This window comes from Bufo gargarizans, chromosome 9 (assembly GCF_014858855.1).
Source record: "Bufo gargarizans isolate SCDJY-AF-19 chromosome 9, ASM1485885v1, whole genome shotgun sequence".
Classification (NCBI taxonomy): Eukaryota; Metazoa; Chordata; class Amphibia; order Anura; family Bufonidae; genus Bufo; species Bufo gargarizans.
This window is the reverse complement of record NC_058088.1, coordinates 160,206,249-160,230,736: the sequence shown is the minus strand read 5'-3', so window position 1 is coordinate 160,230,736 and position 24,488 is coordinate 160,206,249. Positions and strand designations below refer to the sequence as shown.

The 24,488-nt window shown below is 45.5% G+C and overlaps 2 protein-coding genes across 4 annotated transcripts in view; both read right to left on the bottom strand.

Moving 5' to 3' along the window:
* Positions 1-24,488, bottom strand: part of RABGAP1 (RAB GTPase activating protein 1) — a 176,162-nt gene that overhangs the window by 79,917 nt on the left and 71,757 nt on the right. The window contains exon 1 of one of the 3 annotated variants that reach the window (XM_044269097.1): positions 3,478-3,649. The exons of the other annotated variants lie outside the window; for them this stretch is intronic. Coding sequence (XP_044125032.1) covers positions 3,478-3,609 — 132 coding nt within the window. The 5' untranslated portion in view covers positions 3,610-3,649. Of the gene's footprint in view, positions 1-3,477; positions 3,650-24,488 lie in introns of those variants that run through there. 3 annotated transcript variants of the gene reach the window in all.
* On the bottom strand, positions 435-3,606 carry GPR21 (G protein-coupled receptor 21). Its single transcript, XM_044269099.1, is given in 3 exon segments — positions 435-2,264; positions 2,266-2,953; positions 3,478-3,606. Coding segments are annotated over 2 exon segments (1,254 nt in total). The 5' UTR covers positions 2,866-2,953; positions 3,478-3,606; the 3' UTR covers positions 435-1,610.

Below are 24,488 nucleotides of genomic sequence, written 5' to 3'. Positions count from 1 at the left end.
GGCAGACGTCACCGTGCACGGGATTTCGTGCAAGATCTTCAAACCAGATGGCGGCGGCCCGCCCATCGCAAGCAAATGGAGGAGGCAAGTATGAGTTTTTTATTTTTTTTTACACTATTTCAGGTTAAAATGATTTGCTACCACGAAGCACGAGGAAAATAGTCTTTGCAGTGAATCAAATTTAGCTTAAAATTCTGATCAAATTCCACTTGGTCTGGTTAGATTCGCTCAACATTAGTCACGAGTATCGAAATTCTGGAAAACCCCTTTAAAGTTTTTTTTGTACGTAATGTTGTTTCTAAAGGTCAGGCCCTAATAAGGAAGGCTGGATGTATAAGGACCTTTTAACTGTCGATAAAAAAAAAAAAAAAAAAAAAACAAAGATCCAATAACTACATCTGAGAATATTTCTATTATTTTTTTTTTGCATTTTTACAGCTTTCAGTCTAAACAATACATTCATGTAGTATGGGACATCACATCATTAACAGTTTTGCTGCCAAGATAAATTGCAAGGCAAAAGTTTAATTAAGAAGACTAAGTGCAGGCCATGACTGTTCAGCTTGTGCTGAACTACTACTCCCATGGTCAGGAAGTAGTACAACACTCGCTGACAAGTCACAGAGTACCATTAGCCCCACTTAACGCACACCTGGCATCTAGATACAGTGATAACTAGATATTATATTATTTAAGGGTGTCTGATATAATTCATGAGAATACAGCCCCTCGGTCCTCTAGAAACCTTACATGATGAAGTAGTCAGGCTTCATACACATTAGGCAGCGGTGCAATGTCCTCCTTCACTCCTAGCAGACGGAGGGGTTATGTACTGGTTCGGGTCACCACAAACTCTCCAAAATGTAGGTACCAGACGCACTCACATGGCTGCCCTAACATATGACTATTACAAACATATTAAGCTAAACATTCTTAAATTACACTTAAAAAAATTCCAGTGGTCAACAGTTAAATACCAATAATATATTATATTCTTTTCCATTTAGAAAAATATTGTACTACATTTGTTTGGAACCAAAATTACCTATGCATGTAAAAATGCAAATATATTAAATGGATGGGCTCGGCATGATGGCTTTCTTATGGAGACATGGGGGATGGTCATTATGTTTGTTTAAAGAACTCCCAATAAGGATAATCCATTATGCTAACAACCAGATCCAGCTTGAGTGGAAATCCAAATATTTGGCCCCAGAAGTGGCGCGGTTTGGAGACAGAGACCGCTCGCCGGTAACATTTCCACTCTTGGGAGATGAATCCAGTGGCGTCAATGCATCCCCAGGAGCGTGGAAGTCACTAAACAGATAGAAAAAGCAGCTGGATCCTCAGGGATGGATCTTAAGTGATAATACGGGAGCAAGTTAGGAAACCACAACCTAGAAAGCCACAATCTCCAGTAAGATTATTACAGCTACATGTTGGGTCCACAATAGGACTAAAGCACTCAATATATTCTGGCATCACTGATGCTGTTCAAATGCTCCTGGTGGAGACTCCATAATACTGTGAACACATTTCCTAATGCTAGAGTACTAAATGTACTAACATTTTTCACATTACACAGTTTGGGTAGACGTGGTTTGGGTTATTTAGGGATTGCAGTCAGTTGTGGGTCTCTTAGGGGCAGCACCAGTATCGTCATGACCTTCACCTTGCCTGGAGCAGGAAGCACAAACAGCCCCAGAAAGGCGCTTCAGACCTTTCTGGAAGACACTGTTGGACATGCTGTAGATGACACAGTTGCAGAAACTGTTGCTGATGGCTAGCCAAGTTGTCAGAAATGAGGCAGTCTGATTGGAATAGACCCTAGAGCTCTCCAGGAGGAAGTAGATGATATAGGGCAACCAGAGAACGTAGAAGACACTGGTAATGCGGAAAAGTACAGTTGCATAGCGCTTCTCCGGACTAGGTTGTCCCTGGGCAGGTTCACTGTCAGTGGTGCTGAAACGTACACGCCTTTCATTTATCTCCTTGGTGTGCTGCTGGCAGATGCGGAAGATATTGAAGTATGTGAAACAAACAGTCGTAGCCGCTGGGGCATATAGCATCACCACAATAAAGGAAGTGAAGTATGGACTGGTGTGCCACGAATACGCACATGACTGAAAGACATCTCCATGGTACCCTGGTTTTCCCCATCCTAAAAACGATGGCAGGAAAATGGCACACGAGTAGATCCAGAGCAAGAGGATGCAAAAACGTAGACGACATGCGGTGACTAATGTGTTGTACATGAGCGGTTTCGGTTATGGCGATGTACCGGTCGATGCTGATACAAGCCAAGGAAGTCATGGAGACACTCTTCAGGACAGACACTACATAACCAAACATCTTACATACAATCTGTTCTGGAAGCAGGTCAGTCTGATTAAGCAGAGTAAACGATGGAACCAAGCAGCTGACTCCAACCAAAAGGTCTGCATAGGCCATGGTCTGAATGAAGTAACTTGTGGTATGGTGGTTCAGGAGGGGAGCACAGTGGAAGACAAAAATAACTATTAAATTGCCAGAGATGATGAGAACAGTCAGGAAGATGATGATCCCCACTTCCAGGAGGCAAACAGGAATGGCTTCATGAGATCCCAAACCCAAAAGGCAGAATGGACTACTACTGCTGCTGCTGTTAGTTCCTTCAAAGGAAGAGTTCATTTTCAGATCTCCAAAGATATCAGAGTCATGCCTGCGTCTCTGCCGTCCTTCAGCTAGAACTCCAGCCGTGCTGCGTCTGTAATGTGGACCCCCTTTAACTTCAGCAAAGAGCAACGCCGTGCCAATTTCCTGCCATGGCAGAAAGAGAGGAGAAAAAGCTCGGGAAAGGAGCTTGGGACAAAAAGGTGCAGTCATCAGGAAGCTAGGGTCATGTGGGTTCTCTGTCCTCTATCCGAGGCAATCCCACTCCATCATTACGCTTCCACACAAGACATCAGAGCAGCTGAGAGGAGAGAATGTGACATTGTTTGTACATTATCCAGCCCATCACTGCATCTCTTACACTTTTCGCATCCCCGTGCTTTATCACATACATAAATAGCCATTTTTCAACGTCCTGAGATTTAAGGACATACGACAATTCCCATACGGTGCAGATCTGCCGTCCCTGAGCTACAGACGGCACAAATTGCATTAATATAAGGATATCAGGAATGGGAGACTGACATTCATTTTAGCATGCGGTCTGTGCCTTCTCCCAGTGACATTTAGAAGCCCCCCAGTCTACATCTGCAGCCCTGCGCTGGTATCTACTGCAGCCCTAGGACAGAATAAAGGACACCGGCTGCCGGCATCAACATCCACCCCGCAACTCAGCATCTACACTAATCTAATATCCATCTAGTCATGCACATCTAACACCGGCATACAGTCTATTACATGTAAATTAAGTAATACCCTGACTGCTGCTTCAATCCCCTCAATGCTGCAGAAATAAAAGCCCAGACCATTGCTCAGATGATTTACCTGGTAATGCACATGGGTCGCAGGCTCTGTAGAAGTCCCGCAGAAGGACTGCAGCTCACTTTGCTGCAGAATGGAGAAAATGTCTTTGTGAGTGTGGTCCTCTGCAAACCCTCCTCTCCTCCGCCCTCTCATGCATTGCCAAGATCAGCCAGGATCCCGGACTGCACTACAGCACCCAGACACGGGGTCTGCAGGCATGGAGGAGCAACATCTGCAGCCAGAGAGGCAGGACAATGTAAGCTTTACACGTATGACCAGACACAGGGACCTGGCGAGGCTTATTATGTTCAGTCTTAAAAGGTCAGTGCAGAAGGCACAATTGGAGGCTCTCGGGCTCAGAAACACAGGATATTTACTACAGATGGCATGACGGGGATATAGATGGGACATCAACACTTAACAGCCTTGGAAATCGCATCCTCTAAATCCAATCCTCATTGTATGTGGGCTATAATGTGCATTTAAAGTTTATTCTTTTAATTACTGTAATTATAGTCATTTTGTAACAATGCACTTTCTATAATGTTACATCATCTGCCGATAAAATCATACACATCACTCAAATCACATCAGTTTCTGTTGACTCGCAGCATGACCAGACACATTGGAGCGGTAGTATATAAACTACACTCAGCTTTCCTACAAGCAGTGTGCCGGGGTACTACTAGCAGAAGATTCTCACATTTACACAGGCATTGCGGATTCAGCAAATAAAAGTTATTCTTCGTATTATGAAGAGTAGCGCAATTTCCAATATATGTTCTACATCAATCCCTCCATTTTCAAGGTCTCTGCTTGCTGTCATTCAATAAGAAACATTGCGCACTTCTTAGGGATGACACGTCCTGGCCATGTGATGGCTGGCTCGCTATCAGAACTATGTCTTGCAAAGAGCTGGGCACCGCCTAATGTAATGTGCACAATGTGTTCAGCTGCCCACAGACTTAAAGGGGTTGTCTCACTTCAGCAAATAGCATTTAATATGTAGAGAGAGTGCCTACAAGGCACTTACTAATGTATTGTGATTGTCCATATTGCTGGCTGGACTGATTTTTTCCATCACATTATACACTGCTCGTTTCAATGGTTACGACCACCCTACAATCCAGCAGCGGTGGCCGTGCTTGCACACTATAGGAAAAAGTGCAGGCCTATGTGCGCTCTGCCGCCCTCGGCCACCAGAGAGGCCAGCACTTTTTCCTAAATTGTGCAACCACGACCACCACTTATGAATTACAGGGTGGTCGTAGACATGGGAAAAAGCAGAGTATAATGTGATGGAAAAAAAATTAAAATCAATGAAGCCAATGAAGCCAGCAAAGGAAGCAATATGGATAATAACAATACATTAGTAAGTGACTCGAATTAACTTTCTCTACATGATAAATGCCACTTGCTGAAGTGAGACAACCCCTTTAAGATGTTGGGAGAACCACTAGCTATCCCTCCTATGTACATGTAAGTCCAAGCATGCATGTGTTCTGGTAGCTGAGAACAAAAGAAGAGCACACTAAATAATCCAGCTACCCAATACTCCCCGAATCCACCATTTGTGACACCTCCACACACATTAAATGTGGACGGTTTTCCACAATCACATTTATAGGTTAGAAACATTTCTCTACACTCCGAATGACACAAATAGACTAGGGCCAACTTCATCAGGAGCCAATTAACGTGCCAGCGCGCTAAGTACTGTGGGAGGAAATCAGAACATCAGAGGAAGTCCTTGGGAGCACAGAAAATATGTCAAATATGGACTAGAAGAACGCAGAGATGGAAAGCGCAGACTGATATCAGAGAGCGGGCCTTTCCTTCATCAATCCCACAAACATGGGTCTGGCGTACCAATCCAAAAACAACATAAAAGCAGAAGGGGTGCAGGTCACGGCTACTCCGGATCATACAAGCGCTGAATATGGTGGCTTACACATCTTGCACGAAAGTAACCTCTCCTAATAAGAAGGACAACATTAAGAATGGACTAAACACTAGTCAATTATTCAACCAATTTTCTGGTACAAGTGAAAAAAATATGTAAAAAAAAATTTGATGTGTATATATTATATAAAGGCTGTGAAAAGCCTACAGTATGTAAAATCATTTTCCATGTGTATGTTAGCGACCTTCTTAGGTTAAAAAAAAAAAAAAAAAAAAAAAGTTGTGCTGTTTCAGTCTACAGTCTTCATTCAGGCCCCTGCCATTCAGTTTACAGCCTGCTCCTCTAAGGCTCGGTTCACACACGCGCTTTGAACTTTGGCAGTCTGTTTCGGCAGAGGAACAGACTGCCGGAATTCACTGTATCTGGACCGGCATACAGGCTGGCTTTCAACTGGACAAAATATACTACACACAGCAGCTTTCTGACTGGCTGAAAGCCGGCATATACGCTGGAAAGGAGATGGATCCCTGCCAGATCCTATTACAGTGGCAGCGAACCTGGCAGTGCACGGTGGTACCCAGCTATGCCGGATATTCCTCTGACAGGACAGACTGCCGGAATTCACTGTGTCCCGCATACATTGCAGGGGACCCGGCAGTGCACGGTGGTACCCAGTAGGGCTGCACGATATGGGAATTTTGTGCAATTGCGGGGGATCTGTGGATGATGCGCAGTTATGGGGTGGATCTGTGGATGATGCGCAGTTATGGGGTGGATCTGTGGATGATGCGCAGTTATGGGGTGGATCTGTGGATGATGCGCAGTTATGGGGTAGATCTGTGGATGATGCGCAGTTATGGGGTGGATCTGTGGATGATGCGCAGTTATGGGGTAGATCTGTGGATGATGCGCAGTTATGGGGTGGATCTGTGGATGATGCGCAGTTATGGGGTGGATCTGTGGATGATGCGCAGTTATGGGGTGGATCTGTGGACGATGCGCAGTTATGGGGTGGATCTGTGGACGATGCGCAGTTATGGGGTGGATCTGTGGACGATGCGCAGTTATGGGGTGGATCTGTGGATGATGCGCTGTTATGGGGTGGATCTGTGGATGATGCACTGTTATGGGGTGGATCTGTGGATGGCACTGTTATGGGGTGGATCTGTGGATGATGCGCAGTTATGGGTTGGATCTGTGGATGGCACTGTTATGGGGTGGATCTGTGGATGGCACTGTTATGGGGTGGATCTGTGGATGGCACTGTTATGGGATGAATCTGTGGATGGCACTGTTATGGGATGAATCTGTGGATGGCATTGTTCTGGGGTGGATCTGTGGATGGCACTGTTATGGGGTGGATCTGTGGATGGCACTGTTATGGGGTGGATCTGTGGATGGCACTGTTAAAGGGGATGTGTGCTATGACACATAGGGCCATGAGGGGGGGCCAGCATAAGACACACATATAGCATCTTATGCTGGTCCCCCTCATGGCCCTATGTGTCCTAAACTGCGCACATAACTGGCTGTGTGTGTAAAGTATTTTACTACTGTGTAAAACAATCTCTCTCCTATTGATAACATGGCCAGCCTCTGTACTCACTTTCACAGTACTATGAATGCAGTGCAGCGAGCGGGCCGGCCGGCGCGTGACTGACGTCACTTAGTAACGCTCCTCCCACTTCAGGAAGTAGGAGCGTTACTAAGTGACGTCAGTCACGCGCCGGCCGGCCCGCTCGCTGCACTGCATTCATAGTACTGTGAAAGTGAGTACAGAGGCTGGCCATGTTATCAATAGGAGAGAGATTGTTTCACACACTAGTAAAATACTTTACACACAAAGCCAGTTATATGCGCGGGGCCCCTTCATATATAATCGTGGCATTTTCGGGTCGGCCAAATCGCCATATCGCATTTGCCGATTAGCGCAATTCGATTAATTTTGCGATTTATCGTGCAGCCCGAGTACCCAGCTATGCCGGGTATTCCTCTGACGGAACAGACTGCCGGAATTCACTGTATCCGGCATACATGGCAGGGGACCCGGCAGTGCACGGTGGTACCTAGCTATGCCGGGTATTCCTCTGACGGAACAGACTGCCGGAATTCACTGTATCCGGCATACATGGCAGGGGACCCGGCAGTGCACGGTGGTACCTAGCTATGCCGGGTATTCCTCTGACGGAACAGACTGCCGGAATTCACTGTATCCGGCATACGTGGCAGGGGACCCGGCAGTGCACGGTGGTACCCAGCTATGCCGGGTATTCCTCTGACGGAACAGACTGACGGAATTCACAGCACACATGTGAAGAGTGGTCATACAGATTAGTCTAAAGTTGTTTAAAATGGATAATTTCAACCAAAACACGTCTGTCGGTTAAAATTGAACAACAATCGTTTTAGATGACTGATGGCAAACCATTATCGTTTGAAAAGAATACGGCGCCCTTTATATTTCCATCCCATAGATCTTTCGTTGAAAGAAAGAACATTTGTGAATGAAAAAATCTTTCTTTGAAAGAAGGTTCCCAGAAAGATCTTTTGTCCATCGCCCAATTTCATTGACATGTATGGCCAGTTTGAGCAATGGCCGATATGGACTCGTGTGTATGGCCGTTTCCACGAAATAATCGTTGATCAATGACCGTTTAACCCCTTGGCGACCAGCCTGTTTTTGGCCTTACTGACGAAGCGTTTTTTCTTCCTTTTTGCATTGTTGCCTTCCAAGAGCCGTATGAGGGTTAGTTTTTTGCGGGACAAGTTGTAGTTTGGCACCATTGTGGGGTACACATAACTTTCTGATTAACTTTTATTAACTTTTTCTGGAAGGGAGATGTGAAAAACCCTAATACTATTTTTAAGTTATACATTTAAGGCTACTTTCACACTAGCGTTCGATCGGATCCGTTCTGAACGGATCCGATCATAATAATGCAGACGGAGGCTCCGTTCAGTACGGATCCGTCTGCATTATTTTAGCATATAACAGCTAAGTGTGAAAATAGCCTCGGACGGATCCGTCCAGACTTTCAATGTAAAGTCAATGGGGGACGGATCCGCCTGAAGATTGAGCCATATTGTGGCATCTTCAAACGGATCCGTCCCCATTGACTTACATTGTAAGTCTGGACGGATCCGCACGCCTCCGCACGGCCAGGCGGACACCCGAACGCTGCAAGCAGCGTTCAGCTGTCCGCCTGTCCGTGCGGAGGCGAGCGGAGCGGAGGCTGAACGCCGCCAGACTGATGCAGTCTGAGCGGATCCGCTCCATTCAGACTGCATCAGGGCTGGACGGCTGCGTTCGGGTCCGCTCGTGAGCCCCTTCAAACGGAGCTCACGAGCGGACCGACGAACGCTAGTGTGAAAGTAGCCTTACAGCGTTCATTTTTGAGTATAAATAACATAATATCTTTATTCTCTGGGTCAGTATCATTACAGCGATACCAAATACATAGTTTTTATTTTTTTACGTTTTACACTATTTTTGTGCAATAAAACCCCTTTATTTAAAAGGAAAAATATATATTTTTGCATTGTCGCTTCCCAAAACCTTTTTATTTTTCTTTCTATGGAGTTGTGGGGGGGGGGGGGAGCTTGATTTTTGCAGGATAAGGCCTCCTGCACACGACAGTTTATTTTCACGGTCCGCAAAAACGGGGTCCGTAGGTCCGTGATCCGTGACCGTTTTTTCGTCCATGGGTCTTCCTTGATTTTTGGAGGATCCACGGACATGAAAAAAAAAGTCATTTTGGTGTCCGCCTGGCCGTGCGGAGCCAAACGGATACGTCCTGAATTACAATGCAAGTCAATGGGGACGGATCCGTTTGACGTTGACACAATATGGTGCCATTTCAAACTGATCCGTCCCCATTGACTTTCAATGTAAAGTCTGGAGTTCTTTTATACCATCGGATTGGAGTTTTCTCCAATCCGATGGTATATTTTAACTTGAAGCGTCCCCATCACCATGGGAACGCCTCTATGTTAGAATATACTGTCGGATATGAGCTACATCGTGAAACTCAGATCCGACAGTATATTCTAACACAGAGGCGTTCCCATGGTGATGGGGACGCTTCAGGTTAGAATATACTGAAAAACTGTGTACATGACTGCCCCCTGCTGCCTGGCAGCACCCGATCTCTTACAGGGGGCCGTGATCAGCACAATTAACTCCTCAGGTGCCGCACCTGAAGGGGTTAATTGTACTATCATATCCCCCGGTAAGAGATCAGGGCTGCCAGGCCGCAGGGGGCAGACCCCCCCCCCCCCCCTCCTCCCCAGTTTGAATATCATTGGTGGCCAGTGCGGCCCCCCCCCCCTCCATTGTAATAAATCGTTGGTGGCACAGTGTGCGCCCCCCATCGGCCCCCCCCTCCCTCCCTTGTAATAAATCGTTGGTGGCACAGTGTGCGCCCCCCATCGGGCCCCCCCTTCCTCCCTCTATTGTAATAAATCGTTGGTAGCACAGTGTGCACCCCCCATCCCTCCCTCTATTGTAATAAATCGTTGGTGGCACAGTGTGCGCCCCCCATCCTCTATAGCAGTAACAACATTGGTGGCTTGGTGGCAGTGTACGGCCTCCCATCTCCCCCCCGATCATTGGTGGCAGCGTTGTTCCGATCGGAGTCCCAGTTTAATCGCTGGGGCTCCGATCGGTAACCATGAAGCCACTGCAGCCCTGGTTGCCATGGTTACTTAGCAATAGTACAATAGTAGAAGATTCATACTTACCTGCTTGCTGCTGCGATGTCTGTGACCGGCCGGGAGCTCCTCCTACTGGTAAGTGACAGTTCTTTAGCAATGCGCCGCACAGACCTGTCACTTACCAGTAGGTGGAGCTCCCGGCCGGACACGAACGTCGCAGCAGCAAGCAGGTAACTATGAATCTTCTACTATTGTACTATTGCTAAGAAACCATGGCAACCAGGACTGCAGTAGCGTCCTGGTTGCCATGGTTACCGAACGGAGCCCCAGCGATTAAACTGGGACTCCGATCGGAACTCCGCTGCCACCAATGATCGGGGGGGAGATGGGAGGCCGCACACTGGCCACCAATGTTGTTACTGCTATAGAGGGAGGGGGGCCGATGGGGGGCGCACACTGTGCCACCAACGATTTATTACAATAGAGGGAGAGAGGGGGGGCCGATGGGGGGTGCACACTGGCCACCAACGATTTATTACAATAGAGGGAGGAAGGGGGGGGCCCGATGGGGGGCGCACACTGGCCACCAAGCTATTATTACAATAGAGGGAGGGAGGGGGGGGGGCCGCACTGGCCACCAATGATATTCAAACTGGGGAGGGGGGGGTCTGCCCCCTGCTGCCTGGCAGCCCTGAGCTCTTACAGGGGGATATGATAGTACAATTAACCCCTTCAGGTGCCGCACCTGAAGGGGTTAATTGTGCTGATCACGGCCCCCTGTAAGAGATCGGGTGCTGCCAGGTAGCAGGGGGCAGTCTTGTACAAAGTTTGTAGTGTATTCTAACTAGAAGCGTCCCCATCACCATGGGAACGCTTCTGTGTTAGAATATACTGTCGGATATGAGTTTTCACAAAGTGAAAACTTAGATCTGAAAAAGCTTTTATGCAGGCGGATCTTCGGATCCGTCTGTATGAAAGCAACCTACGGCCACGGATGCCAATTTTGTGTGCATCCGTGTTCTTTCACGGACCCATTGACTTGAATGGGTCCGTGAACCGTTGTCCGTCAAAAAAAATAGGACAGGTCCTATTTTTTGGACGGACAGGATACACAGATCACGGCCTCGGCTGCAAAACGGTGCATTTTCCGATTTTTCCACGGACCTATTGAAAGTCAATGGGTCCGCGAAAGAAAACTGAAAACGGCACAACGGCCACGGATGCACACAACGGTCGTGTGCATGAGGCCTAACTTGTAGTTTTCACTGGTATAATTTTGGAGTAAGGCTACTTTCACACTCGCGTTTTGGCTTTCAGTTTGTGAGATCCATTCAGGGCACTCACAAGCGGTTCAAAACGGATCAGTTTGCATTCTGAATGGAAAAGGATCCGCTCAGTTTGCCTCCGTTCCATCTCCATTCCGCTTCGGAGACAGCGTTTTGGTGTCCATCTGACGAAACTGAGCCAAACGGATCCGTTCTGACACACAATGTAAGTCGGATACGTTTTCTATGACACAATCTGGCACAATAGAAAACGGATCCGTCCTCCATTGACTTTCAATGGTGTTTAAGACGGATCGTCTTGGCTATGTTAACCCCTTCAACCCCGGTCTGTTTTCACCTTTCTGCCCCGACATTTTTTGTAAATCTGACATGTGTCACTTTATGTGGTGATAACTTTAAAATGCTTTTACTTATACAGGCCGTTCTGAGATTGTTTTCTTGTCACATATTGTACTTCATGACAGTGGTAAAAATTAGTAAATAAAAAAAAATACCAAATTTACCAAAAATTTGGAAAAATTTGCAAAATTTCCAAATGTCTATTTCTCTACTTTTATAATAGATAGTAATACCTTCAAAAATAGTAATTACTTTACATTCCCCATATGTCTACTTCATGTTTGGATCATTTTGAAAATGCCATTTTATTTTTTAGGGGACGTAAGAAGGCTTAGAAGTTTGGAAGCAAATCTTGAAATTTTTTGGAACATTTTCAAAACCCACTTTTTAAGGACCAGTTCAGGTCTGAAGTCACTTTGAGAGGCTTACATAATAGAAACCACCCAAAAATGACCCCATTTTAGAAACTATACCCTTCAAAGTATACAAAACTGATTTTACAAATTTTGTTAACCCTTTAGGTGTTTCACAAGAATTAATAGAAAATGGAGATTAAATTTCAGAATTTCACTTTTTGGGCAGATTTTACATTTTAATCCATTTTTTCCAGTAGAAAAGCAAGGATTAACAGCCAAATAAAACTCAATATTTATTACCTTGATTCTGCGGTTTACAGAAACACCCCACATGTGATCGTAAACTGCTGTACGGGCACACAACAGGGCGCAGTAGGAAAGGAACGCCATAAGGTTTTTGGAAGGCAAATTTAGCTGAACTGGTTTTTAGATGCAATGTCCCATTTGAAGCACCCTGATGCACCCCTACAGTAGAAACTCAAAAAAGTTACCACATTTTGGAAACTACGGGATAAGGTGCCAGTTTTATTGGTACTATTTTGGGGTACATTTGATTTTGAATTGCTCTATAATAAGTTTTTTGTGAGGCAAGGTAACCAAAAAAAAAATGGATGTTTTTGCACAGTTTCTATTTTGTATTTTTACAGCATTTACCTGAGGGATTAGGTCATGTGACTTTTTTATAGAGCAGATTGTAACGCACGTGGCAATACCTTATATGTCAACTTTTTCTTATTTATTTAAGTTTTCCACAATAATAGCATTTTTTAAACCGAAATAATGATATTTTTGTGTCTCCTATAGACACTGCCATTGCTTTTTTATTTTTTGACCGATTCTCTTAGGTAGGGTCTAATTTTTTGCAGGATGAGGTGACGGTCTGATTGGTACTATTTTGGGGGGCATACGCCTTTTTGATCACTTGCTGTTGCAATTTTTGTGATGTAATGTGACAAAAATGGCATTTTTTTTAATTTATTTTTATTTTTACAGTGTTCACATGAGGGGTTAGGTCATTTTTTGCGGGATGAGGTGACTGTTTAATTGATACCATTTTGTGGGAGTCAGTGGGACATACACCTTTTTGATCGCTTGGTGTTGCACTTTTTGTGATGTAAGGTGACAAAAATTGCATTTTTTTTATTTTTATTTTTACGGTGTTCACATGAGGGGTTAGGTCATTTTTTGCGGGATGAGGTGACTGTTTAATTGATACCATTTTGTGGGAGTCAGTGGGACATACACCTTTTTGATCGCTTGGTGTTGCACTTTTTGTGATGTAAGGTGACAAAAATTGCTTTTTTTTACACATTTTTTATTTTATTTTTTTATGGTGTTTATCGAACAGGGTGGATCATGTGATATATTTATAGAGTCGGTCATTACGGACGCAGCGATAGCTAATATGTGTGGGTTTTGTTTGTTTATTCAGTTTATTATAAAATAAGGGGAAAGGGGAGTTTTTTACTTTATTAATTTTATTACTTTATAAATTTTATTTAAAAAAAAAACTTTTTTTTTACTTTTACTTTCTTTACTTTATTTATGACATTCACTTTTAGGTGTCTGATCCCCTCTGCAATGCATTACAATACATCTGAATTGAATGCATTGCCTGTTAGTGTATGACTTAGGCTGGGTTCACACCTGAGCGTTTTACAGCGCGTTCCTACGCGCTGTAAAACGCTCAACAAGGAGAAACCAATGATTCCCTATGGGAATGGTTCACACCTGGGCGTTTTACAGCGCGTACGATCGCGCTGTAAAACGCCCGACGCTCAAAAAAGTACATGAGCGACTTTGGGGCGTCTTGTCGCGCGTTCCCGTACATAGACTTCCGGGAACGCGCGACAATGGGCGTTCGCATACTACTGGAGCCGCGTAGGTGAGACGCCGGAGAATCGCGCATACACAGTGCTCAGGTCTGAACCCAGCCTAAGGGTCATACACTAACAGGTTGCCTAGGAGACCCAGCCTGAGGCTGGATCTCCTCGGCTCGAGTAAAAGGCAGCTCCAGATGCTGTGCAAGGCATTGGGCAGCCTCTGCACGGCATCGGGCTGCATTGTGTTGCATCAGGTGCCCGCCACAGCAGCGCAGGGACTCGATGCGATCACTCACCTGACACAAACCCCTTCTATGTCGCGGTCAGCGCGGACCGCGGCATAGAAGGGGTTAATCCGCCGGCTTTTACAGCGATGCCGGCGGATACAGCAGAGGCTTGGCTACCACGGACTGCCGGGCCCCTGCAGTGATCGTGCACACACCGCTCCAATGCCCGCGCGATCACTATGACGTACTATTACGTCAAATTGTGGGAACGCAGTGGTTCCCATGACGTAGTAGTACGTCATAGGTCGGGAAGGGGTTAAAGATAATACAAACGGATCCGTTCTGAACGGATCCGTCTGTGCAGATCCATGACGGATCCGCACCAAACGCGAGTGTGAAAGTAGCCTAAACTACACTTTTTGATCGCTTGTTATTAAGTATTTTACGGCGTTCACCGTAGAGGATAATTTACATGGTATTTATGTAGCCCGGGTCGTTATGGACTTTTTTGCTAGATTTTTTTTTTATTGAAAAGTGTATTTTCAATGGAAAAAAAAATATAGCAAAAAAGTCCATAACGACCCGGGCTACATAAATACCATGTAAATTATCCTCTACGGTGAACGCCGTAAAAAAATTAAATAAAGAAATTACAGATTTGCTAATTTGTTCTTAGTTGCCACCGAAAAAACGTAATAACAAGCGATCAAAAAGTGTAGTTTAGTTTTTTTTTTTTTACTTGAATTTTTTTATTTAATAAATGTGTTTGTTTGTTTTTACTTTTTTTTTTTTTTACCACTTAATTGTCCCACAAGGGGACTATAACAGGCAACATTTTGATTGCTTTTAAAATACAATGCACTATCCCTATAGAGCATTGCATTTTAATGCCTGTGCTATACTGACATTAACCAGCAGGCTGTGCCAGAGAGGCAGGCTTGGGGCCTACATCAGACCCCAGCCAGCCTTTACACACGATCTCATTTGTGGAGTGCTGATGGGAGACAGAGGGGAGGGAGTACGCTCCGTCTGGCAGCACTTTATATGCGGCGGGCACCATGGCCCGCAGCATGCAAAGCGTTAAACAACCCAGATCATCACTCCTGCCAATCCGGGCTGTTAGAGCAGGACCGTGGCTCTCATGTGAGAGCCTGGTCCACATGCAGCTCTTAGGCGGGGCTGTCGTGAAAAAGAGGCGGCCCAGCCTAAGGCCCCTTAGTGGCCGCTGTAAAAAGATGTATAAGTGGTCACTAAGGGGTTAACTGCTGTTCAACCAACAACCATCTTCTATCTAATGTTTATGGCCATACTTTTCTCATATGGTTTTCCCTCCCAGCAATACATGCTAGATGTGAGGTATGTGTGTCCCGGATGCTGCTACTTTTACTAGTTCTCCATCAGCTCAGCTTCATTTTTGGACTGGTTTCCCTTTCTACAGCTCATGAGGGATCTCCTCCTCTCCCTTGTCTGGACAATTACTGATACTGAGGAGTACGTGATTCTCCTTTCCCCTGTAGAGTTTGGCTATGCTTTTATTCTACACTTATACACAGCCTATGTGATTATCCTCTTGCAAACTACCTTGTGTGTGCTTTATCTCCAGCCCAAGAGAGCTGAGAGATGGGAGGGGAAAGACAGAATGAATAGTCATAAACAAAACAGAGTCCTGACTGATTTGTTAGTTTCTGCAGCACCAGCAGCTAGGTGAAGGATGTACACACACTCTACAAAAGAAAAACGGAAACTGACAAATTTTGTATTTCAGAAAAAAATGTACACAAAAAAAACAAAAACTGTGCAATGTTTGCAATCTTTAGCAAAACGTCTGAATATCTTTCTTGATCACGTTCTGCTAGCACAGTAGACATTGTTTACCAAATGATGAAGCACAAGATTATGAGATACATGTAACAGATTTTGGGTGGTTACGGACATCGGACTCTCTATACCATACACACAGTAGTAGTTTATTGCCTAGAGAACCTATACTGGATACATGAAGAAAAGAGGAGCTCTGAAGTATAGTACTGAATGAAATCCCATTTAACTTCAACTAATGTCAAGATATCATCATACCAGATCATTAGCTATTGTTCCCAAGTCCTGCACATACAAGAGATGTTGGCATTACCTTGGCACTGACAGGTAATTACAATTAAGCAAACATATACACAATCCAAAAGGACATGAAGCCATCCTGTCCGGGCTATGTTATCTCCTCATAACAATCCAATTGTGCACACAAATCAAACTATTAAATGAATCAAACTGTAGTTTCAGCTTTACGTTTTTGACCCCTTTAAAGTGCATCAGAAAGAAACATAAAAGATGACGTTAGCATATGCAGACAGCCCAAGCTTTTTGCTTAAAGGTGGATGCATTAATATTTCAGTGCTCTATAACTCATGATTTGTCACAGCAGGAAAGCAGTCAGCAGGCATCAGAACTGCAGCCACGCTGGAAGCCAGGGACATATTCTTGTCAGAGGGCTTTCCGAATAGCGTATCCTTCAGCTGCGACCAGCACTGGTCAGCGGCTATAGGTTGCTGGTGACCCTTTTACAGTGGTAATACCACTCATGTTGAGCTGGGCCTATTTGCTATGCTATTTCTGTGACCTACTACCTTATGTAAATGTGGCGCCGTGTTTGACAGACCATATAACGAGACTTATGCTGCAGTGAGACGCCAGGGTTGTCCACTGCTGTTAACCCCCAGGATACTTTAGACTAAAGTGGTTGAACGGCACTCCTCTTTGGAGATAGGCGGTGCTCAGTGGTAAGAAGGTGCCAACAGTAGTAGTACAAACCACGGCACTAGCAAAAGATTTTGTAGTAATTTCTTATTTATTTCATTCCATTATTTAAATCCATCCGCATAGTAAATTACTGGCCAACGTTTCGGTCCAACATGGACATTGTTCACGGCCGTTCACTTAGTATTATGGACATCTCAGGTGGCGGATAGGTCCATAATACTAAGGCCGTGAACAAGGAAATGAAGGGATCTCATTATCTAATTACATGCATCTCATTATCTAATTGTGTGTGCGCGCATGAGGCAGGCAACCAGGCCCTAAAGCCGTGAGGCAGGCAACCAGGCCCTAAAGCCGTGAGGCAGGCAACCAGGCCCTAAAGCCGTGAGGCAGGCAACCAGGCCCTAAAGCCGTGAGGCAGGCAACCAGGCCCTAAAGCCGTGAGGCAGGCAACCAGGCCCTAAAGCCGTGAGGCAGGCAACCAGGCCCTAAAGCCGTGAGGCAGGCAACCAGGCCCTAAAGCCGTGAGGCAGGCAACCAGGCCCTAAAGCCGTGAGGCAGGCAACCAGGCCCTAAAGCCTTGAGGCAGGCAACCAGGCCCTAAAGCCTTGAGGCAGGCAACCAGGCCCTAAAGCCTTGAGGCAGGCAACCAGGCCCTAAAGCCTTGAGGCAGGCAACCAGGCCCTAAAGCCTTGAGGCAGGCAACCAGGCCCTAAAGCCTTGAGGCAGGCAACCAGGCCCTAAAGCCTTGAGGCAGGCAACCAGGCCCTAAAGCCTTGAGGCAGGCAACCAGGCCCTAAAGCCTTGAGGCAGGCAACCAGGCCCTAAAGCCTTGAGGCAGGCAACCAGGCCCTAAAGCCTTGAGGCAGGCAACCAGGCCCTAAAGCCTTGAGGCAGGCAACCAGGCCCTAAAGCCTTGAGGCAGGCAACCAGGCCCTAAAGCCATGAGGCAGGCAACCAGGCCCCAAAATGTTCAGCCAGATTCATACCAACCACATAACACAAATATTCACTATATAACAATCATAAGTACAATCATCATAAGGAGTACCTTCTTTCATAGCCGTGGGGTCTGCCTGATCTAGGCTCCTTCATCCTCGTCTGAGCCGCACACCGGAGGATGCGCTGGCATACATGTTCCTTCCTTGGATCCAGGCTGCATGCGGTGGAAGGCAATACCCCCCTGGGGGCCGCTTCCTCTTACCCATGGATCTGGGTAAGTGCCCTTACTCCACTGGAGGGGCCCACGCACCTGCCGCAAGAACCGAACGGAGGGCCCGGGCCGCCCACGGCTCCTAGGGTCCTGTCAGTCCAAAACTATGGCGCGATAGACCCTGGCAGAAATTACCACATAGCCCTCCAGAACATTTCTGGGACTTCCAGACTAGCGGTACCTAAAAAGAAAACTGCAGGTCTCCTGCTCCAGGGACAGGAAGGTTGGAGAGAGGCTCTGCCTTTTTGTTCTGCAGGTTTCCTGTCTCTATGTGGTGCTGTCGTGGGGGGGGGGGGGGAAGATGACCCTGAAGGTGTCCATAGTCTTTAAAATTGGGAAAACAGGTACATAACAAAATTTTTCAAAGAAATGCAGCAGAACCTGTTTTTTTTTTTTTATCTGATCAGAGACCGATTATCAGTACTTCTAGAAGAACAGGGTCAGCATAGCTAAGGCAATTTTAGGCAGTTTAAAAATGCAGGGACCCAATTAATTGGTGACAACGATTGGCCTATAAAGACATTTTTCCAAGTCTCACAAGTCCGCTGTCTTGAGATTACCTTCATTCCACCTAACATGCCGAAAATCGGCCGGACGGAAACCACTGCACGCAAGTGGTTTTCAACCGGCCGGTTCTCAGCATATTTGCTGGATTGTAGCCGGATCTCTGCCGGTGCCAATTATAGTGAATGGGGTCAGACAGAATTTCTGCAGAAACCGATCCAGTAGGCTGTTCCCGGGCAGGCCAACCTGCCGTATCTGCGTATCTGTCAAGTGCAGATGTGAGGCCTAAGCGTCGTAACGTATATAGTGAGCTATGGCGCCATTCTCACAAGAATGCAATCCTTCCCATTTCTTACAGAACATAGCACTCAGCTCTATCTGTACACATATCGTCTGAGCAGTTCAGGTGCTTGTAGTCAGCAAGAAATTTGCAAGCGTGTATATCTGCATTCTACAAATAATAATATAGATGGGCACCACTTATGGGCTATAATATCACAAGAAACCTCTGAGCGACTCTACGCAATTATGAGGAAACCTGCAGGCTACTCTGTAATAAGGTAGGCACTGGTGTTTGCTGATCCACAATTACGTGTATACCTCTGACATGAGGGCCGACAGACTGCAAAATACCTGGCGATTAGAGGAGTGGAGGGGTGTAAGTCTGCTACTCAAACTCCCAATTAAATATTAACCCTGCTGTGCTTGTGGCTGAATATCGCAGTGGATTGTATGGAATCATTCTGTACATTATAATCAGGCATGCAGAACAGGATTTGTCAGTCTAGCCTCGAAACTGTACCAAGTGCAAAGTGTCACTGAAGAAACTGGTAGACACTGAAGTCGTCCATTATATTACAAATAGCCTTATGGCTACGATACAGGATCTTATTGTATAGCCCAAAAAAATTTAATTATTTTTTTTTTTTAACTAAGAGTGACATGGATTTGACTCCAGGTGTATCATATAGTGGTAAATGTTCTAGAAATTAAAGGGGTTTTCCAGGGTTAGAAAAACATGGCTGCTTTCTTCTTGAAACACAGCCATATGTGTCCACCGGTTGTGTATGATATTGCAGCTCTTCAGTGGAGCCTAAGGTCTCAAGCAAACAGCCAAACCATATTTTGCAGTCCGCAAATCGCAGATCAGCAAAACACAGATACCGGCCGTTTGCATTCCGCACTTTACGGAACGAGAGGTCTTGCCCTCAATAGACCAGTCCTATCCTAATCCGTGATATAGACAAGAATAGGTCATGCTCTATCTTTTTTGTGGGGCTGCAGAACAGAGGTACGGATGCGGACAGCACACGCACTGAAGTGAATGGATTCGCAAAAAATGCGGCTCAGATGCAGATCCAAACAACGTTTGTGTGCATGAGGCCTAAGGCTGGGTTCACTCACTGAGGAATCATTTGGGGCCACATCAGGACATTTTAAATCTATTTCTCTTTTCAATAATGGGCAAGGATTATATTTTTTTTCATGGGGGCTGGCTTTGGAGTCCGATGGCCAGTGGATCAGGGCGATACTATTTTCACACTGCTGCCGCCACCAGTAAGGATCGCGCATGCACGATGAGCCGGCAGCCAGACGCAGAGGGAGGGGGGGGGGTGGGCACACCAGTGGATGAGGGCGATGTTCTTTCACAAGGCTGCCGGCACTGTAAAGGATCGCTCGCAGGAGCCAGCTAGCAGCCAGACGCAGAGGAAGGGGACGGGCTCACAAGGCTCTGACATTTCGTGTACAGAGCCGGGCCACTCCATAAGGCATGGATAAGCCTGTACACGAAACGTCAGCACAGGGAGCTGGCTGGATGACGTCGGGGGTCACGTGACCCACAGCAGCTGCTGAAGAAACCCGATAATATAGATGATAACACTATATTAGAAAAGTATTATGTGGTAAGTTATAAGGCACATTGTAAGAAATATATGTAACTCGGATAATCCCTTTAATACGAGGCACATGGTTTTATATTACTTTAGTACCTCCATGTGCCGAATATTAATAGTAACAGTGACCCCATCATGTACCTCATATAACGGGCAACATGGGGTTAATGATGGTGTCACTTACTATAATTGTATAATTCTATTTGAACATGGAGGTTCAAAATTGATAACATCAGATGCCTCACATTAATACTAACCTCTTCACATAAATGGAGAACATAGGGTTAATGTAAGGTACATGATGGGGTCACTTACTATTAATGTTAGGTACATGGAGGTCCAAATTAGTAACGCCACATGCCTCACATTAAGGGTGCATTCATACGATCGCGTTTTGCGGTTCGCAAATTGCGTATCCGAAAAACACGGATGGCGGCAGTCTGCATTTTGCGGAACTCACATGGCCCTCCCTATATAGAACTGCCTATTCTTGTCCGGGACATGCTCTATATTTTTGTGGCCCTCACGGTACGGAACTACGGATGCGGACAGCACACTGTGAAATGAATGGGTCTCCGATCCGTTCCGCAGAATTGTTGAACAGGTGTGGACCCATTTATTCGTTCATGTGAATGTACCCTAATAGCAACCTCATCGTGCACCTCCTTACATAATGGGCAACATGGGGTTAATGTGAGGTACACAGAAGGCCAAAATCGATAAAATCATGTGCCTCACATTAACAGTAAGCAACCCCATCATTTACCTCACATTACCCCAATGTTGTCCATTATGTGAGGAGGTACATGATGGAGTTACTACTGACGTGAGGCACATGGCTTTATCAATTTAGACCTCCATGTGCCTCCCATTATTAGTAAGTGACCCCATCAAGGACCTCCTCACATAAACCGCACACAGAAAAATACTCACACATTGATCTCATGTTGCCTGGCAACGTTCATTTGTGGGTATTTTTTTATGTTTTTCTTTTTTTTGAGTGGTACCGAATGGCATCGAGTATCGCAATACTTTTTCTTGGTATTGGAATCGAATCAACATTCTGGTATCATGACAACTCTCTGACACAAGCAAGTCAGTGGATTTCACTTTCATCCAAGATGGCACAAGTTTCTGTCAGCAGGGTAATGATACTCTATAGCAGTACAGGGTCAGCAGGCACAGATGTCCACTCTGCTGTCAAAGGCTCCCCATAGCTTAAAAAGGGAAGAGATGCAGGGCGCTAGGAGGGATGGAGGGTAATGAACAGCACTATTACCTGTACAGTGACTCTCCCAGCCACCCACTGTGCACATAATGGCAAGGCACGTGGCAGAGAGTGCCACTGTGCTGGAGAAAATACAAAGGGCCCCCAGTCCCTTCGTTCTATGAATCAGAGGTGGTCCCAGCGGTCGGACCTCCACAAGTCATAATGTATGTCCTAGCAATCCCTTATACACATAAAATGAATTTCTAGACAAAATTTGGGTTATCCTATCCAGGCTAGATGTGTTCGCAGAGGGAATTGTCCTCTTGGGGGGTGATTTTAACATGGTTCTGAAACCCTTGCTGGACTCCTCCGCGGGTAAATCGACGGTTCCAAAATCCACACTCCTGAGTGTAAAGCAGTCTCTTACCCTAAGACGATTGGTAGATGTCTGGCGCATTTTACACCCTAAGGATCGGGATAACACTTTCTTCTCCCCCTCTACATTTGTCATATAGCAGAATTGACATGTTTCTTATATCCTAATTCGCGCTGACATTCCAACCAGTGGCGCACACTTGGACTCCGTACATGGTCAGACCATTCTCCGGTGTTCCTTTCATTAGAACTCCCGGGTTTAATAGCTAAGGAATGGACTTGGAGATTAAATGAGACATTGCTTACAGATGGTGTTTGTAAGGCGGACATTGAAGATAGTATAAGGGACTTCCTAGAGATCAATACTTCAGACGCCACAACCCTCTCTGTACAATGGGAATCTCTAAAATGTGTCATAAGGGGTATTCTGATCAAACATGGGTCCAGACTTAAAAAGGAAAAAGCGGCCAAAATCTCTTGTTTATGGTCACAAGTGGCTACTCTACAACAGTCTCACAAACGGTCCTTAGATTCTCAAACTCTCATGGAAACTGCTGCACTCAGGGAACAGCTCCAGACATTACTGAATGAAGCATCACACAGGATTCGGAAACTATTCCGTAGCTACCTATTCGAACATTCGGGACAATCTGGTAGGGCTTTAGAGAGATTACTTTATCCTCGGTAACAAACGAACTACATACCCAACATTAAAGATATGTCAGGGCTCCCTGATCCACCATCCCATTCAGATCGCTGAGACTTTCAAAACTTACTTTGAATCACTTTATAACATTCAAGGACAATTAGCAGATATGCCGGTGACTGCAGTCGAAAACCAGATTAATCAATATGTACAAGATGCAGCTGTCCCGACGAGATCTCAAACAACAGCCACTAAACTAGATGAAGAGTTCTCAGACACTGATATTGGGGAGGCCCTATCTAAATTATAAGGGGGGGGGGGGGGGGAGCCCTAGGCCGGATGGCTTCACTGTACCTTTTTTTAAGTCATTTAAAGACCATTTTGTACCTTTTTTGAGGAGAGTGTTCAATAGTATCTCTCCCACATGCCTTCCCTAAACAGGCTTTAGAAGCCCATATTGTTTTGATTCCGAAACCCAACAAAGATACATCGGCCTGCAGTAATTATCGCCCTATTTCATTAATTAATTGTGACATCAAACTGTACTCCAAATTAATTGCTACACACCTAAACAAAGTGATCCCAGAGATCATTCATAGAGACCAGGTGGGTTTTATAGCAGGGAGGGAGGCTAGAGATAACACCATCAGGACCATAAATATGATACCAACAGCAAGAAGCCGAAAGATCCCCTTATGTCTCCTATCGGTTGACGCGGGAAAAAAACTTTCAATAGGGTACATTGGGGCTTTATGATAGCTTCCCTGCAACAAGTCGGTTTAGGCCCCACCCTAGTTAATTGGATCGGTGCCCTTTACTCACATCCTCAGCTAGGGTCCGGAACCAACGGTATTCTTGCTCCGGCCTTTGAGATCCGGAACAGCACCCATCAGGGCTGCCCTCTATCGCCATTGCTTTATGTCCTGGTTATGGAACATTTGGCCAACGCTATGAGAAACAACCAGGATGTTTTAGAGATAGAAACGAATGGACACCAGCACAAACTAGCGTTATACGCGGATGATCTACTTTTGTACACTTCGAACCCTCATGTTTCCCTCTCATCCATATTAAAAGAATTTAAAAAATTTGGGCGCCTTAGTAACTTTAAGATTAACCTCAATAAAAGTGAAATGCTGAACATCATGTTATCAGAACTTCTCTCTCAAATGGCAGACCACAAGCATTACATACTTGGGTCTACAAATCCCGGCACAACTCCATCTCCTCTATCCACTTAACTATCTGCCTCTTCAAAATAGAACGGTAACAGATTTAGGGAGGTATTCTCTTAAGACTGTATTGTGGTTTGGTAGAATAAATGTGATTAAAATGGATATACTCCCAAGATTCCTTTACCTTTTCCAAACCATTCCCATTTGCATACCCGGGAAATTTTTTATTACCCTGACCAAAGCTATGACACGCTTTATATGGGGTTATAGCAAGTCTAGATTAAGCAATCGGACAGTGACTAAAGCCAAACACAGAAGAGGTATGGGCATGCCGGACCTGAAACTTTATCATGCATCGGCATTACTCATGCGGACCCCGAATTGGTCAGAAGGACCAGGTGCGAAGCTTTGGGTTTAATTGGGGTTTGATCTCTCTCCCTTGGATCTAAAAACAGCACCCTGGTTAAGGGTTGCAGATAGACCTCAGATGGAGGAGTGGCCCTTTTTAGTGTGACATACCCTACTTTGTTACATATTTGGTGGGCTTGCCCTATGATCAAAATCTTCTGGGACAAGGTGCTACGAGTCTATAAGAAGTTCTCTGGAAGGAAGGAAGGAAGTTGCAAATACCCCCAAAATTATCCTTCTTTCGCTGGTGCCTGTTTCTTTGGCG